Source organism: Aptenodytes forsteri, unplaced genomic scaffold, assembly GCF_000699145.1.
Source record: "Aptenodytes forsteri isolate BGI_AS27 unplaced genomic scaffold, ASM69914v1 Scaffold188, whole genome shotgun sequence".
Taxonomy (NCBI): domain Eukaryota; kingdom Metazoa; phylum Chordata; class Aves; order Sphenisciformes; family Spheniscidae; genus Aptenodytes; species Aptenodytes forsteri.
The window spans coordinates 1061800-1079986 of record NW_008794371.1 but is presented as its reverse complement, the minus strand read 5'-3'; the positions used below and the strand labels follow the sequence as shown (position 1 = coordinate 1079986).

At 38.0% G+C, this 18187-nt stretch overlaps 1 protein-coding gene across 1 annotated transcript; it reads left to right on the top strand.

Moving 5' to 3' along the window:
• Position 1: 1 nt before the first annotated feature.
• On the top strand, positions 2-15413 carry CRK (CRK proto-oncogene, adaptor protein; the record flags this gene model as incomplete). The annotated part of the gene is made up of 3 exons (XM_009287622.1): positions 2-125; positions 7762-8297; positions 14187-15413. Coding segments are annotated over 3 exons (798 nt in total), but the record flags the coding sequence as incomplete, so codon positions are not given.
• Between the last annotated feature and the right edge of the window lie 2774 nt (positions 15414-18187).

Genomic DNA, 18187 nt, shown 5'->3' with positions numbered 1-18187 from the left:
GGGCCCCACCCCCGCCGCCTCCGTCCTCTGGGTGCGGGAGACCCCCCGCGTCTCGCACTACATCGTCAACAGCCTGGGGCCGGCGGGAGGCCGGCGGGCCGGCGGCGAGGGCCCTGGGGCCCCGGGTGAGTGACCCCCAGGGCTGGTGGTGACCCCCAGCCCCTGCCGCCCCGGGGAGGGCGAGTGGGGCAGCCGAGCCCCGGTCTGCGCCTCCCCACGGGCGGCTCCGCTCTCCTCCCGGGCGGTGTTTCAAGTCGTGAAGCTCTTTGTAGTGGCATTAAGTCGCGTTTTGCAGCTGGGGCTACTGACCGAGCTGAGCCGTCTGTCTGCACCTGCCTTCCAACGACCTAATATCATAGTTAAACATATACTGGAGTTGAGCGCTTATTGCAGCCCTCCTGAAGGATCCTACAGCTGTAGCGCTCGCACGTTCTTTTATTTTCATAAACCAGTTAACTCTAGTTAATAGATTTTGCGTGTCATCTCAGCCAGGGGACGGTTCTTTGGAAGTGTCATCTAAAAGTGAATTCTGACAAGATAGTTTTGCATTAGAAGGCAGGCTGTGAGGCTAAATTTCAAGTCACGAATCGAAGTATTATGTGGGTAGTTTAAGTAGTGGGAACTCTTCAGGAATGTGAAGGCAATTGTTCCTTTAAACCAGATGTGAAGTTCAATTTTTTTTTTTTCACCTGTTGTGTTGAAAGGGAAGGTTTGATATTATTCCTCATCAACCTAGCATCTAATATGAAAACAATGTGTTTAAGTGTAACGCTTATAGAGCAGAGGATAGTGATTGTGTCAGAGGGAAAACTGTACCATGAGAAGGAGTATTTCTGCAAGTACAAGTGTAACTAAATGAATGAGAGCCCCCAGCAGTGCAGCGTCCTTAGATGTGTAAGAACGGGTAATACAAAGGCAGCAGTATCCCTGCTGGGGGCATTACTGAAGTTGGTAGCGAACTACTCAAGTTTGGATATTAATCCTCGCAAAACAATGTGGGCGTATTGCTAGCATCTCAGAAAGGAACCGCTACATAATTGAAGTGTAGTAAACTATGCAATAAGAGATTTGGTTAAATTATTTGGCAGAAAGTAAACAGTATATGAGTTGCTACAGAGACAGTCACTTTCTGATGTAGATCTATGGTTGGAATAAGAGACCTATATTGGGAAGATGCAACAATACTTGTTATGGAAAGGATTTTTCAGTCTCTGCACAGACTGTAGTTGACTAAGAAGGAGATAATCTAAGAAAAAACAAAACTGTTGCCAGTAGGTTTGCACCATTTTACAGCAATTTCCCTTGCTCAGGGGAACATTTCAAACTGGCAAATTTGGGAAAGCCTGAAGTCATCGTGTTTATCCCAGGAACCTACTACAGCTGCAGAGTGCACTCAAGTCACAAAAAGCTCCACAAGGTAGAAGTTAAAGGTGGCTGAATTCAGCTGGAAGTAAAGTGGAAGTCATTACTGCCGTGGGTAGTAAAATGGTTTGGCACAAGATGTGGTGGATTCCCCATTGTTTCACCTCTGTGAAGACAGAGGTTTATTGCCACAGGTTTACGGAGGCTTGATGCGGGAATTGTTGAAATGCATGACTGGTGTTACGTAGAGCAGAACAAGTTGCCAGGATGGTTTGTTGTGGAATCCAGCCTAATAGGATTTTAAAGACAGTAGAGATGAAAAACACTGGAGTATGTCTGCCTGTCGCTTCTGGGCAGTTGTTTTGTTCTCATCTCGGAAAAAACAGTGATTTTCATGTTATTGTGATATCGCTTTAGTACATAGCCATCCTAACGTTTTTATTATGTTACATACTTAAGCTCAGTAACGCTTTGTGGCATTCTATGGGCTGGCTGATGTTATGGGTGTTAAAACATTCTGGAGTTTTTGCGTTCTTTTTAAAAATCACTAAATGCCCGTTAGGTAATTCTCTTCTGTTTTAAATGTTTATCTGTTTTAGAAGAGTAGCTGCTATTGTAGCTGCGTAGGCTGTTGGCACAGTAGGCTTAATATATGGTAAAAAGTATAATTATGTTTTGGTTGGTCTCTTTTTTGTTTGTTTGTTTTTCCTCCTGGGTGTTATGAGGGTAGTATCCTGTGCCAGGGATACTCCTATGCTGAGATTTTAGTAGTTTTAAATAAATCATGCCTCTGTGCTGATATTGCTCTCTTTTCACACTCAAACCAAAGAACGTGCGGGGTTGTATGTATATTAAATTACACTTAAAGTGTAATTAGGTTTTTCTTTCAGAAGAAAGTAAGTGGGGGCAGATGTTCTGCAATGGGAGGGAGATAGAAACATTGGTAGAAGATAGAAGGTGATTTCATGTTTGGCTAGGGAAGCAGTAAATGCAGTAAAATGAGGTAAATGTTTACAAATTGTCATGCTTATTTATCGTGGTCAAGCTAAAACATTAGGAAGAACAACTTCACTATGTTAATTGTATGGTATAGGGTTTTTTTAGCAGTTCATTGGCAAATGCACACTTCTCACTGGGAAGTCTAAATATGCCAGATCAGGTTCTTAGGTTGATTTTTGTTAGTCTCCGTAAGTGTGTGTGCAATTCATGACTGCTTTAACACTGCTGTGTGCAGATGATACTAGGAACCTAGCTTCAATTCAGAATGAATGAGGTGTGGAGCTTTGGCTTCCCTAATATAAAAAGCCACAGTGTCACAAAAACATGATACTTTCTTCCATTTCTGAAGTATAAAACTTGCTAACCTTTTGTTACATTTGCCTTTTGCCTGATATGCTGCAGTTTCTAACTTCTTGCAGGTGACTTTTCAGCATAAAGAAAAAAGAATTTAACAGAACTTCTCAAAATAGATACGTCTTCCTGAAATGTTTTAAGGCCATTAAAAGAAAATAGGATAAATCTCTGAATTATGGGAAAGAAAAACACTGTTTCCAGTGGAGATGGAGACTTAATCGGAATTAGGATATCCTTTGTGATCAAATATCACAGTCACAGCCTAAAGAAATCCCAAACAAGACAAAGTACTCCATGCAGGCGTTAGCATGGTAATGGACAATAGAGGAAATATTTAAATACATCGTATGTTTGTAATTTGACATATGAGTCCGTGGTAGAAATGTATGATATGCACTAAAAAAAAAAAGCCTAAAATATCTAAAGAAAGATATGCTTACTATTGAAAGTACAGTGTAATAAAGCCAGAAACCTTAGAGTTGCAAAATTTGTCTCTCTAAAGTAGGAAAGTATGACAGATACAGTGTAGAAGGTGGTGTTTTCACTAAGTATGCATTTTAAGAACATGACGCTTCTAAATCACTTCCATTGTGATTTTAAAAAAATTCAGACTGTACTTCCTGGAATCGTATAGTCTTTACATAACGATATAGCCATACTCAGCTCTATATGAAATGGCTTTAGATATGTGTGAGCGGTATGATTTAACTCTGACACTTGGGGGTTTTTTGTGTTGGTTTTTTTTTTTATTTTAAGGTCTTAAAATGCAAACTATTGGAAGCTTGGAAAGCGTATGGATTAGACATCTACTTTTCTCTAATCCTCTGATTATCTGCAGAAATGACAATATGTAACTTCTGTAAGAATATTCTCCTGGTATGCTTAGAGGTCTTCTCAGGAGCCAGTGAATTGGGTTTTACTGTTTTTGTAGAACATTCATGGGTACTTATTTGTTTTGCTCAGGCATGAGTAGGGAGGTACTTAAGAACAAGGAAAAAAGGTGTCCCTACGGGGGTGGGGGAAACACAGAGGCTGGAATGTGATGCCTTCATAGCAGAGTTCCCATATGCTCCAGGAGGAAACTGGCTTACATCACTGTGATGTCTTACTTTGAAATGAGAGCCTTGTGTCTCAGTACCCTGCATGATAAGAACAGCTTTTCTTGCCCAAAACATGCTTTATAAGTTGGGGGGGAGGGGGGGGTACCCCTGCAGACTAGATCTAGAAGCAAAAATGAAAACCCATATTTCTGTGAGGTCTTCCCTGCACTGAAAAGGAAAGCCTACCAAAGCTTAGGAATAAAGAGAAAACTGCCTAGTGGCACTAACACAATTGGAGTGAAGAGAGAAATGTGAAACCCCTGAGATGTCTGAGAAAGTGAGAAGTTGCTTTGTGGTTATGCCACCTGCCCGCACTCTCAAGAAGTAGAATATTAGGTGTTTTATACCTCTACTTCTCTAGTATCTGTATAATATTAAAACATATCTAAGCAATCTTTTCCAGACTGACATGAAGCCAACACAGTTTAAAAGTGCTTTGTCAGGAGGGAACATGCATCATAAACAGAAAACTGACAGGGTCCAGATTTGAAACTTTCTTTAATTCTGGGTCAATTTGTATTTTAACTCTTTCCTCACCTTCCTGAGAGCAGAGGTTTCGCTAGCTGTTCTGACATGCTGAAATGGATGGAATGAGGTTAAGTCCTAGTACAGATGGAGCTAGGATGGAATAAGTAAGAAAGATGATACTCAGCCCTTTGTGCTTCTCATTCAAAGGAGTCATCTTACAGAGCCCAGTAGTGCTGCCGGTAGAGGTGCGAGCTGAGCAGCTATTCTTCCGTCGGGTGTGCAGAGCTGGGGAGAAGGGAGGAGAATTTCTAGTACTCCGGTTGTCCAACTTTAATAGGAAGTGACTAAAGTTCCTCCAGTGGCTAGACTTACCTTTACACGCCTTCTCCTCTTCCTGAGAGTCCTCAGAAGATGTGGACAATGTGCTGCTCAAACTTGTGCCTTCAAGAAAACTGTCCCAGAATCATGAATGAAAACAGCTCTACTTCTCCAAAAAATACTTGCCTTGTTGCTGTAACTTTTTCTTGTGGTAGATCTTGCCTTAATTTTTTCATTGGCCTACAGGTATGAGAAGTGTTGCAGTTCAAACAAGAAGCTGAAGAATTCCTCTGAGCCTGAAATCTGTTAATCTTTGAATTTTGTTATACCAGGGAACGACAAAACTTCAAAGCCCATAGTGAATAGAATTGTTTCCCTGCTACGTCAGTGAGCATCATTACCTTGTAGCTGAACAAGAGTATACACAAAAGACTTAAACTGAGGGAGAGTTTACCGTGTGCTTGGTAACGTGTAGTTGTATTTTATTTCCGACCTGTGACTTTCAACTATTTTGTCCTTTTTATGCCTATTTTAACTGAATTTAGAAGTCTTCTATGTAAATTCTCCAGACGGTGACCAGGTTGCTGCCTTTATATTCTTTGGTAATTAATTTGGATTAAGCTTGTAGATTTCTTGTTGCAGAGAGGTTTTCCAGGCCTTCGATTTTTGTAGCTGCCTTCTAGTTTTTTTTAAAACAAAAGCATCGGAAGTGCATGTGGTATTCTGGGAGTGTTCTCTTTGTGAAGATAATGTCTCTCCTTTCTGCTGCTTACCTGTCCCTTCAAGGATTGCATTGACCTTTCTGATCCTAGAATGTATTTGGAGGTTCTATATTCTCTCATTCTTCTTCAATTGTGAAAAATGTCTTTTAGAATATGATTTTCCAGGATACAGTACACTGATTTCAGTCACTTCTTCCCCATACATAAGGTTCCAGTGGACTTTCCTCTTAGAGTCCAACTTTGGGTTTATTCAGGTACATTTGGCAGCTGTTTGAGGCTGTTATGCATTAATTCAAGAGGGTGAACCTGTTCAAAAGAAGAAGAAGAAAAAAAAAGACACCACAAAAACCTTGTTCGTCCTAGTGATGATTTTGGTGCTGACAAGACTGATGAATGTTACTGTTGAACTGCTCATTTCCTATGAGTTTATGATTTTTCTGTGTGCGCTTACTTTGCTGGAGAGACAGATCTCAGCCTCCTGAGTCAGTTTGTAGCAGGTTTTACAAAGGTGAATTAGTGTTTCAGGCTCTAGATTTCTGTCATGTGAAATAAGTTCCATGTCAGTTAACTTACCTGAGATTCAGTCTTTTCCATGTGACTTCAAAGACCTGTGCTGCCCTGGTCCTCTTAAAGTTTCTACGACTTTTGCTTTTGACATAAGATTCTACATGAGCCTTGATCCTTAAAGGTTCATATCTAAAATAGTAGCAAATATAGCTCGTGTTTCTGTCACCAGGTTTGTCCGAAACTTGATGTCTATACCACTTGTTACAAAGCATGGTTTCCCACTTCTAATGCTAGCGGAAGTGCAGCATTCCCAGATCATACTATATGCTTAAGCTGTTCTGAAGTACTGTAGGGATGCTGCCTGTCCAGCCAGAAGTCATCTCCTGTGAGACCACAGGGCTGAGAACTGCCACTGAGATGAAATTCCAGAGTTGTTGCTAAGTCTAGAGCTGTAAGTTACATCTCATCAACAAAAGTTGAGAGGGTTTTGCATCTTTTCAGCATTATACTTTGGGAGAGTAAGGTGGAATCTTCTCTTTCCATGCTGGGTTCATATTTCGTACTGATATTTACATTAGCTTCCTTATCTCTTGATGATGCCAGTATGTGGTTTGTTTTTGTTGTAATTTTTTGAGGGTATTCCTTTTGGGTTTTGGCTCATTGCATTTGTGCTGATTTCTTTTGAATGTCTTTCAGGGTTGTTAATGCATGCAAATGTGCATTTTCCGATGACTTAGTTCTGCTTCTTTGAATTTCCTGTAACCAGTTTCACTGATCTTTATGTTCCTTCAGGATACGTCAAAACTTATTTATCAGGTGTTTGTCTATGTTGATCTTATTGAATCTGGCCTTTTCTCTATTAGAACCCCTTTTTGCTCTCTTCAAAGAACTTGTAATGTTAGCTTTCCATGCTGACAGTGCTACTTTGAAGGAGGTTTTGGATCAGTGACAGCTTGAAGAATTCTGCTAGCTTTGTACTCGAGAGCTAAGTCTCGGAACTGTTAGATATTCCCTGCAGAGACACAGACTTGCAAAGTAAGCATCTCTTTCTTCCTAAAAGAGTTACTCATTAAAGCATAAATCTTTTCCTCTCCACTACCCTCCCCCAGCCTTCCACAATTCTTCCCATAACTGATTACACAGTGTATGGTGCATGGTGGAAATAGAACATCATGTGTATGTTTTTCCCCAGCTGAGCCTGAAGAACATAAAATGGAAAAAAGTGCAGCGCACAGATTGAAAACTGAAATGGATATCTGCACTTTGATACTTCTAATGACTTGAATATGAACATCATCTGTATTTTAATGTATTTGAAGTTCAGATTTATAGCTTAGGCTCCATCTGACAAATATGGCAAAGAAACTACAAGACTTGAGATTAAAAGACTGAATTATACCCATTATGAAAACATATGTTGTTGCTTTGCATTGCATAAAATATACATAATTTTCTCTAACGGTACCTTTTATCAAAATGAAAAAATAACTTCATTTGCTCATTCACATAAATTGTTTGCTGCTGTGCTAAGCAGTTTTCTGTAGTGTCCATGCCTTTAACCCAAGATACATTACAACAGGTAAATAACCATTATTGCAGTGTTGTCCTTTTGAAATAACTTTGAACTGCAAAAGAGAGTTAAAAAAAATTACTTACTTGAAATTGTACCGAAATTTCATTTGCTTTCTAGATTAGAGTATAAAACAGGAAAAAGGGAATTGTCTGTTACTGAAAATTGTATAGGCTCCTGAGAAACTCAGATGTACTGAACATTTTTATCACAGAAGAGCTGAATATGATGAATGTTGATCTAAAGATGACCAAATTCAATATCAAATTACTTATCTGTAAATATCTTTGTCTTCTCAAATGTTTAATTTACAGTTGTAACTGTTGTATGCTCTCTTTGACATATTGCCTTCTTCTTTCAGGGTTGAATCCCACCAGATTTCGAATAGGTGACCAAGAGTTTGACTCTTTGCCATCTTTACTGGAATTCTACAAAATACACTATTTGGACACTACAACCTTGATAGAACCAGTTTCCCGATCCAGGCAGAATAGTGGTGTTATCCTCAGGCAGGAGGAAGCTGAGTATGTGCGAGCTCTCTTTGACTTTAATGGAAATGATGAAGAAGATCTTCCATTTAAGAAAGGAGACATACTGAGAATCCGGGATAAACCTGAAGAGCAATGGTGGAATGCAGAAGACAGCGAAGGAAAGAGGGGAATGATACCTGTTCCTTACGTCGAGAAGTATAGACCTTCCTCTGCTTCAGTATCTACTCTGATTGGAGGTAACCAGGATAGTTCCCACCCACAACCACTGGGTGGGCCGGAGCCAGGGCCCTATGCCCAGCCCAGCATCAACACTCCGCTCCCTAACCTTCAGAATGGCCCTATTTATGCCCGGGTTATCCAGAAGCGAGTCCCTAATGCCTACGACAAGACAGCCTTGGCTTTGGAGGTACATAATGGGCAAAACTTAGAAAGAAGAGATCTGTTCAAGGGATTTCCCTTTCAATCACATTATAATTTTGTAGGAATAAGAAAGGGAAAAGCATTGTAATACTGGTTTTACATCATGATTGATAAGTTATGGATAAAAGCTTTTTTTTTTTTGAATGAATAAGTGACTAGAGTCACTTGTAGACTAGAGTTTGATTATTATAGCATGTTTAGGTTACTGAACCAATATCATGTCTTTGTCAAACATCACTAACATAAGTGTTTCCCCATCCGTGTTTTCACTTCTGAAGTCTTTATTTTAGGGGGGAGGGAGAGGGAGCAGTTCATAAGTTGTGTGTCTGAACTGTGTTCAACGTTGCTTGCCTCACCCCAATCTTTAAAAGATGTGCTGGGTTTGTTTTGTTGTTTGGTTTTTTTTTTTTTCAATCTGTCAGCAATTTAAAAGTGATCAGTGGAAACATTGATAGTCACTTCAAAATTATACAGACTGAGATGATGATGATGATGATCACACACAGGGTTTTATCATAACATCTTGACCTCAGGCAGATTACTTTGGTTTTTAGTTTGTGAAGCAGGAACATACATTACAATTCATTAGGGAGGTCTCGTGTAAAGCAGTGATTGATGGAGTATGGTTTGTAATAAAGCAGTAAGTTTCCCTAAGGTTGATTCACTTCCTGATATGATCAAGTACTTGTACATGTCCTTTTTGATTTTTTTCCCTCTTAAAAAGGAGACTAGAGTGCTCTATCTCTACACATCAGATAGTTCTCCCCCAAGTTACATTTGAGGAAATTGAGACTAAGGTATTCTCAGTGGCAGACCTTTGCCTTAGGATGATATGTAAATTATATCCTTTAATCTAGGCTTTCTTTGAGCTAAAGGCTCTGGAATTTCCTGATACCTAATTGACTTCCTGTTTATATAACATTTTAAGTACTTGGGAAAAAACAGTTTCTGTGCTGAGTCAGAGCATCTCCTCTTCACTCTCAAACACTTCGTTTAATCGTGCATAGCACAAAAGGCACTTTAGTGATGGGGCAACTATAGGTATGTGTCTTTAGTACAGAATTGGCAAATGTGGCACATTCTGCAGATCTGATAATTGATGTACAACCTGGGAGAGGTGAAATTTTTCCCTGGTGTAGGTAAAAATTTGTCTAGGGAACAATGTAAATATACTCTGAGTTACTATATGTTCTGTTATATTTCTGAATCAAAAGAGAGCCAGGATACAGAACATAAATTTTGGGGTTGAGAAGCATGTATAGAAATTGATGCCAACTCACCAGATTTTGGGGAAACGTGCGAAGATTTTAACCTTCAGACTTCATACAGCCTAAAATGCTGTCTCTTTCCCTCTGTTTCTCACTCCCTTCACCCAGCCACCTCCTGGAGCTTGGAAATATTCCTGAATGTCATTGTGGACTGTTGCAATTACCAGATGTTAGATTTTCTTTGAGCCACTGGATATTATGTTGTGGCATATTTATGAAAACTTTTTGGTTTTCCTTCTGGATTTTGTTTTTAAGCTTTTATTTATTAGTGTGCTACTAGTGTTCTCTTAAGCTTAACTGTACATTTTATTTCGCTTAAAGCAGAGCCCCACAACACTGCCAACTCACAGTTTGGTAGCATGGAGTGAAATAGAGAGAGTGAGAAAATACTGATAATCCAGGCCATCATAAGCAACTTTGAGTGAAAGCAAAATCCTTTACACACTGAAGAAAGCTTGTGAGTGCCATGGCTGATCTGTTAGTTCAATCCTCTTCACTAAAACTCACATGGTCTGTCAAGTACGCTGTGCTTTAGAGAGTGTACTTTCATGGAGAACATCTCTCTGTTCTGAGCTAGCTTGCACCGCTAGTGTCTTTTACTGACTCATGATTAGGCTGGATAGCTGAAGTGTTTGGGAGGGGGAATTGAGAAGTGCGTAGGCGCTGCCTGTCTGTGTAAGGATGTAAGATTTATAGTGTCTTTCTACCTTTGTATTAGAACAACGGCCTTTGTAGGCCTTGTAAACTTATTTAAATACTTACTAGTTGACATGTTGAACCTCTTGGTTAGGATGATGTATTCCTGTCATGCTACAGCTCTACATTTAAGAAATGCAATAATAGTGGTGGTTCTCTATTCGGTACATAATATTGGGAAATTTTAGGTTTAAAATGTGAGCCATTTATTGCTGCTTCTAGTAGGCCTTCCTTCTTTGCAGCTTTTATCATTTCAAATCACAGTGTTACTGAGTTGCTTTCAATGTCTGTACAGGAAAAAATAGCAATATGCACTTCACTTTCTCCAAGTTTTTCTTCATCCTGTCTATCAAAGTACTGTTTCTTGTTGTCTCCTTTTTTCACATTCCCTTTCACTTCATGGCGTTCCTTCTCTGTTTATTTAGAGATCTCTTTCTTAGATAACTTAGTAGAAAGCATTATGTAAATCTTATCAGTCCATTTTTGCCCAGACCTCTTAATGACTATAAATATAGAAAGCGGGATTCTTTCCAAATGAAAACTCTTATCCTTAAATCTGGCAATATTCATGCATGAGGGTGGATCCCACTGTTTCTCTTAGGAAAATAGATTCTTAACATCAAACATTTTTGGCCCAAACTGCAAACAGAGTATCTGTACTGTTCTATTATTTTAAGACTGACATGGTTTTGAAGAGCTCAAGGAAGGAGGAGCAGAGCAAATGATGTTCTAATAAAGGCTGTGCTGTATTATGGAAAAAAGATTCAGCAGGAGAAGATAACTTTTATTTTGCTTGTAACTGGACCTATTCAGGGAGTTGTCAGTCTATATTAATTAAGAGAAAAGAGAGGAGAAAAAGGGAAGATCTATGTGGTGAATGACTCTGAGATCGATCAATTTATTTTTTTTCTTTGTAACAGTAGCAGAACTCTGCCATTTTGACCTCACCAAAGAGGAGTACTTGGAATAAAACCACAGCATACAGAAGTCTTCACATGAACCTTCAGTTTTGCTTTGAAGCATATGGGATATGTTTAGTTTTAAAACTTCTGAAGACTGAGACAAATCTGGCTTTGTAACAGGGTACAGTGTTGTTCTTGAGGTGCTGTGCTTGGTGGGATGATGCACAATAAGACTAATGATACCATAAGTTAACATTAAAAGTGAGGAGAAGTCAGAGAGTCCACTTCTAGTCTAAATGTTTTAAAATTCCAGCACTTGCAATAAGGAGTAATTTTTTTTTTAAAAGGTTTTCTGTATTGTCTTCAGGAGAGTATTTGAACTATAGATTAATATGCAGAGTTTCAAAGCAGATCTAGAAAGATCTAAGTTATTTAAGGAACTAATGGAATAATGTTATTAAGATAGCATTTGTGAAATGACCTATGCTTACTTAAAGTCAGTCCTGTTTTGATAGGTGTAAAGATATATAGATATATATGTGTGTAAATGAAATGCAAAGATACATATAAATGAAAGTGAATGGAAGATTGTATCAGAAAGCGAGAGTGGTCACTAAATGGAATTACTGTAATGGTAAAAAGGAATATTTAAACTCAGAGGTCTTTCCTCTTTTAACAATTACTGAAATGCAAATTTTTTAGTGTAGCTTCTTATAGTAAGGAGAATTCATAAATGGGTGTCCCTTTGCTGCAATGACCCTGAAACACCCCTGAAAACCAAACAAACAGCTACAGGATGCTTCTGGGAGTGAGTGAGTGTCACAAGCATCCCGTATTCTAACTCACTATCATTGCACTGTTGAACCCACCTTTTGCAGGTGAGTTTGTCATACTGTATCCAGGATAAACTCTATATGAACATAAAGTAGTGGGTGATATTCAATAAGAGCAGAGAGGCCATCAGTCTAAGAAAAATAACTTACAGATAGCAAGCTTAAGTGCAACTTGCGCTTTTTCTTTCCTAGTAGGTTGGAGGTTATAGACTTTTCTGTTAAAGGCTGATAGGTAGATTATATCCAGGTCTGAAGCAATTTAAAGTTATCTAGGATAGCATTCTTGTAATGGTTGTGATTAGGAAATAAGATTTTCTGCTTCTAGTATTGTCATGTTTAATCTTATCCTTGTTAAATTATGGCTGATGTATTGTTTTGGTCAACAGAGTATTTTTATTGGTACAACCCCACAGTGATTATTAGCAGTAGCAAAATTATACATTCTGCATGATTAAATTGCTAAAGAGCTGAAACTAGCATTCAGTAGTCGAGGAAGGCTTCCTTTTTGCCTGTAGCAAACACATAAGAGGATTTTCTTCAAAATATGATTCATTAAAATGTCTATACTAATGAGTACAAAAGGAGAAAATAAAGCTACAGCAAGAGTCCCGAGTGTGCCTCTCATTACCAGATAAGTAATCATTAGAGGTATGGAAGCTTAATTAAATGTCCATTTAGTGGTTTGAATTTACGAACTGTTAAAAGCTGTTCTGGCAAAAAATTGCAAGTGATTAAAACCTGTAAAGTTAATGGAGATTCGTCACATCTTAAATTGTTTTCCTTGTTCTTCATTCACTGCCTGGAAAGTGAGAATAATGAGATTCTGTTTTGGATGAATTTGGAACACAGTGATGAGCATCTGTGTAAACTAGTAACTGTATATTCAATGAATTTCTGGATGAAATGCAGTAAGGCTTGTGGCCATTCCTTGAGAGTTTATTTACAGTATTAAGTGAAAGAAAATAGAGTATATCTGTCCCAAAAGCATTCTCCATCTGTGACCTGGGAAGAATTCTGAAAACGGTTGTATGTTACTTGTAAATAAATTACTGATAAAATTCTACACAGAGGGGTAGAAATGGGTAGACAGCTTTTCAATATTGCATTTATTAACTCTCCAGTGACTGTCTTTACAATGTAAATTGTGCTTTGTTAGGTTATATAAGTGCTACTTAAAGTACCCTTCAAGATTCAACAGAGTTGGGGACTGATTAGGCCTAGACTTGTGGCCCCGACTTGAACTACATGACTGCACAGCCTTGGGAAAGCGACTGCTGTGCAGTTTTCCACCTTTGTCAAGGGAGACAATGCCTTTAGAATTGATTATGTGACTATTAGGTTGGAGATTAGAATACGAGATATATTACTGTGCTTTTATTTAGTGTAGTCCATTAGAACTGGATACATTTAAACTAGAGCATATTGTTTCATAGGTCCACAGTAACCAGTATTTTTCTAGCCAAACAATTCATGTATAAGAGGGAGAGGGCATCAGTTGTCTTTACTAAACCCATGGAATTTATTTATGTGAGAAATCCATGGTGGGTGAGACTGAAATATCATCTGGCCTTGCCTCTAGTAGTGGCTAGCTGTGGATGCTCAAAGAACAGAGCAGCCTTATGGCACTGCTTCTTATTCCCCCACATATTCTCCCAGTGTTTTATAATCTGTGGCTATATAAATATATATATATATCCCCCATTTATCCAGAACTTTTTCAATACTACCTGAAAAGCACTTAGTGGAGTTTCAAAATTGAGGAGCCGTTTTAGCTTGCATATTAGTGTTCACTTTGTACACCTGCGAGCCTTCCCTCCATTAGTGAGGTTGTTGATGCAGTACAGAGTGCAAGCCTCTGTCAATTCAGAGAGATGCGTTTATTGTGATAGCAGCTGATGTCAAGTCCCAAGAGTGCTCTGAAAGATCGGTGCTGGATTGCAGGCTCTTCGATTTAGGTAGTTCTCACCTAATCTAGGTATGCTTCTTTCTCTCTATACTTTCTTCAGGAACAAATAACATTGGGTGGTAGGCTGGCGTATCAAAAATGGTCAAGACTAAAACTTTTTTATAGGAATGTATCTGGTACACTTGGGTGATTGACACCAAAGGGGAGGGGTAGCAGCTCATCCTATGTGTTTTTAGGAATTGTAACACTTCCTTATTTCCTATCCTGCAGGTCGGTGAGCTGGTAAAGGTCACAAAGATTAACGTGAGTGGTCAGTGGGAAGGAGAATGTAATGGCAGACGTGGTCACTTTCCATTCACACATGTCCGCCTGCTGGATCAACAGAATCCTGACGAGGACTTCAGCTGAGTGTGGCTCAACAGTTGCGCTTACAGATGGGAACAATCTCAACTTGTTTTTATTGCAGATGCCATCAAGACTATGTTCCGACAGATGTTGAAAGCAGTATTGCTTGTATAAGCATTCTGATAACCTGCAAACCCCTGGGACTGAACACCACCATTCCTTAATCAAGGGTCATGTAATTCAGGGTACGACAGTAGATAACTTGTGTGTCAAGTGGCAGAACTAGTACATGATTATAGGTTGTAATGCCTGCTTATGTCCATGTGCACAGCAGACTGGACCTTGCCAGCAGCAGCAGTTGGAGAAAGCAGTAACGTAGATGTTACGATAAAGTTTATAGCTCTCTCCGGTCCTATTGCTTACGTTGCTTCTTCCTCAGGCAATGAACATCAACCTTAGACAATTCAATATATAGATAGAAATTTCACAAATTTATCCTGGAGCTTTCTCCATTTTTTTTTTTCCATCCTTAATTCTCTGTCCTAGAAAGGCTATATAGTACTTTGCATGGTCAGTTAACTATGCACAGTACAGATTCATGTAGAGCCCATTGGGGACAGTCTTACGATTTACAGATGCTTACCATCTTAACGGTAAATGACAGATCAAATCAACTTTGGAATTCTAGAAGTTTGTGGAGACTAGATTGATTTCTTCAGTACTGTTGATGCTTCAAACATAGCAGCTGATTTTAAATTAAGATTTCTATTAACACACCAATATCTTTTTATCCACAAATATAAGGCTTGTGGAAGTGTAAACATCCATATCAGTGCTGAAAAATATGTGCATAGCACTTTAATGCATAGCTTTAAAGCAGTGTTTGATTCACTAAATATACTAAAATATTGACACTGCTTTCCGATAAAATTAAATTATATAGGGCCAGTTTAATTTTTCTACAATTCTTCAATACTCCTATTGTACAATACTCTTACAGTACAAATCAGTGTCAAACATGGTGAACTGACAAAGAAAATATTACTTTTATTTTAAAGTTACTCTGGGGACTCTTCTGGTTCAATTCCCATCTGTAAAATATTTGATAGTGAATTCATGAGGATTTTATTTTTAATAAACTAATGGAAAATACTGGTGTGCTTCTGGATTGATTCTCAAAAGGCATAATAGGGTAAATATGGCTTCATAGCTCGTAATGCAAATCAGTGCATTGAATAGGTGGTATTATGCACTGCTTGATTTTTTTTTTTAGGCTGTTCTTCTAATTATCTGGTTTTCTCTAACATAAATCAGAATGGATTCAGTAAGTTTTGTAAACTGAAATTAAACACTGAAGTAACTATCCCTTGCCTGTACCCTGGATTGTTTTCCAAACACAGCAGTCTAGTGACCAAACTTAATGAGCAAACAAATTTTGTAACTTTGCAGTGTAATCAGAATGGATTCAGTAAGTTTTGTAAACTGAAATTAAACACTGAAGTAACTATCCCTTGCCTGTACCCTGGATTGTTTTCCAAACACAGCAGTCTAGTGACCAAACTTATGAGCAAACAAATTTTGTAACTTTGACTGCAGTGTAATCCACACAGAACAGTTTTTCAAATAGTATCAAACTGAAAATGTTATTTTTGGATGATACAAACCACGTGACTAGAACGGCTCATTGGTTGTAAATGCTGCGAGGGCTAGTTGCCACTGCAAAGCCTATAGCTGCAAGGCACCGACCTGTACAACAGAATACTGGTAACACTTTACCTCAGAACTGTGTAACATGCTGGAAACGATAATATTTCTGTTATATTTAAGTACTAGTTGTTTTACTTCAAAACTAATCCATCAGCAAGTCTGACTAATTTTCAGGTAATGGGCACTCATTAATTCTGTAGACTAACGCCAATGTACGTTAATCATACTTTTCCATCACCAATCTCATGAGCACTACTGAAAATTATTAGAAAACTGACAGTTGTGACAGTGGTGTAAGAAGAATGGTGAGAAAGGAATTGCAGTACTGTTCTAGCTTGGATTGCTATTCTGGTTAGGGTGATATGCCAGTGATTGTGGGATCTCTTCTAGCTTAGTACAAAATCTACTTTGAGGAAAAAAATTGAGAAACTAACTCTAGGTTCTGTAACACAGTGGTTTCATTAAGGCTAATTTGTATTTTTCCTCTGACCTTGATATTTACTATGACTGATTTTTTTTCAATAGCTGCACACTAAATAACAGACTTAATACTGAGTTTATCAGTTGCCCATATATGCTTATATTTTTCTTCAGGTATTGCAAAAGAAACATAATGAACTGTGTGTTCTTAGAGTAACACAGTTGTTCTGAAGTATTTTTTCCAATTGCAATTAATGAAAGTCTCTATGTACCTCTATGTACCTTTCCAATCAGCAATTACTTTAAGATACCAAAAGAACTTTTTTCTGAAAGGAATTTTATTATGCAAATCTTGCCTTTTTAATATGAAAGACATAAATTGAATTAACTAGAAAATACCCTGCAAACTTTGTAGATGTGGTTTTGTTAAGACTGTATAAATTGCGAATATTTGTACACTTTGAAAGAAAAAAAAAAAGAAACTAGAGGAGTCTTAATAGCTGCTGTTGCACTAGAATCCTAAGTTCTTGTCAAGCAGTTTTTCTTAGTCAACTGATACATTAATGCGACTGTTTTCCACTATTCAGTTCTAAGCCGAAATGTGATTTTGTTTCATAGGTGATAGAAATGAGTATGTTTGCATTTGGACGAAATAGACATTTCAACTTATCAAGCTCTTAAAGAAAAATAGGTAGAACATATGTTCATGAACATGTAGATTTAATCCTTTTGTGGCCTTTGTTTATCCTCTTCTATTTGTTCCCTCCCTTCTCCCCGATGCGTGCAAAAAAATCATTGCTAAGAATGTTGGTCACAATCTTTTGTCTCTACTTGGCTGTGGTTTTGGTCTCTTGTGCATAGGCAGGTGTTAGAACTAGAATAATCATTTCTAGAAATACACCGTGAAAGCAGAATGCTCAATTACACTGTGTTCTTCTGGTGCATTTATACATTATATCACACTAAAAAGTACAACTGGCTGCTATGGTTTTTTAATATATATTTCATTTTGGTAAACCCCAGCCTTTTTACTAATATTTGACCTGGTTAAATCTTGTTAATCTGTTTGAATTGTATTGTTAATAATGCAAATATTTCTAATCATCTTAAGAGTAAAACACTTCATTTTTGTTAATGGTTTTGGGGAAGGATTCTAACCAAACCAGTTTGAAGAAAAATATGAACATGTGCCATTGTATTATAACACTATCCACTTTCTTGACAGTTAAAGTCTTTTTTTATTTTTTTGTAGCATGTAATGTATATGTTCATAGTACGTGAAGTAAATAAAAGTATAGCCAAAACTTTGACTTGGTGTCATTCAATCGGCTGGACACTATCCACTTTCTTGACAGTTAAAGTCTTTTTTTATTTTTTTGTAGCATGTAATGTATATGTTCATAGTACGTGAAGTAAATAAAAGTATAGCCAAAACTTTGACTTGGTGTCATTCTCAATCGGCTGTCGTTGGAATACTTGCATTTAATAATCTAGAAATAGAATTGCGGGTATGGCCGTTTTTAATTGGCCATACTCCTATGAAAACAATTAATACCTGCAGAAGTAAGACAAACCAAGGTAATTAAAATAACTTATCAACCAGTAAAATATTATGGCCTTTTTGAAACAAGGTGACTTTCTGTAATCAAATGAGTTCCTTGAGTCAAGGGGGTGGGGGAAAAAGTATATTCTCACTGCAGAAGAGGACTCATGAGGAATGTTAAGATGAGGCTTTGTAGCTATTAGTCTCACTTCTGCCTACGCAGGTGTATCAGGAAAGAGTTTGGGGATTCTTTGGA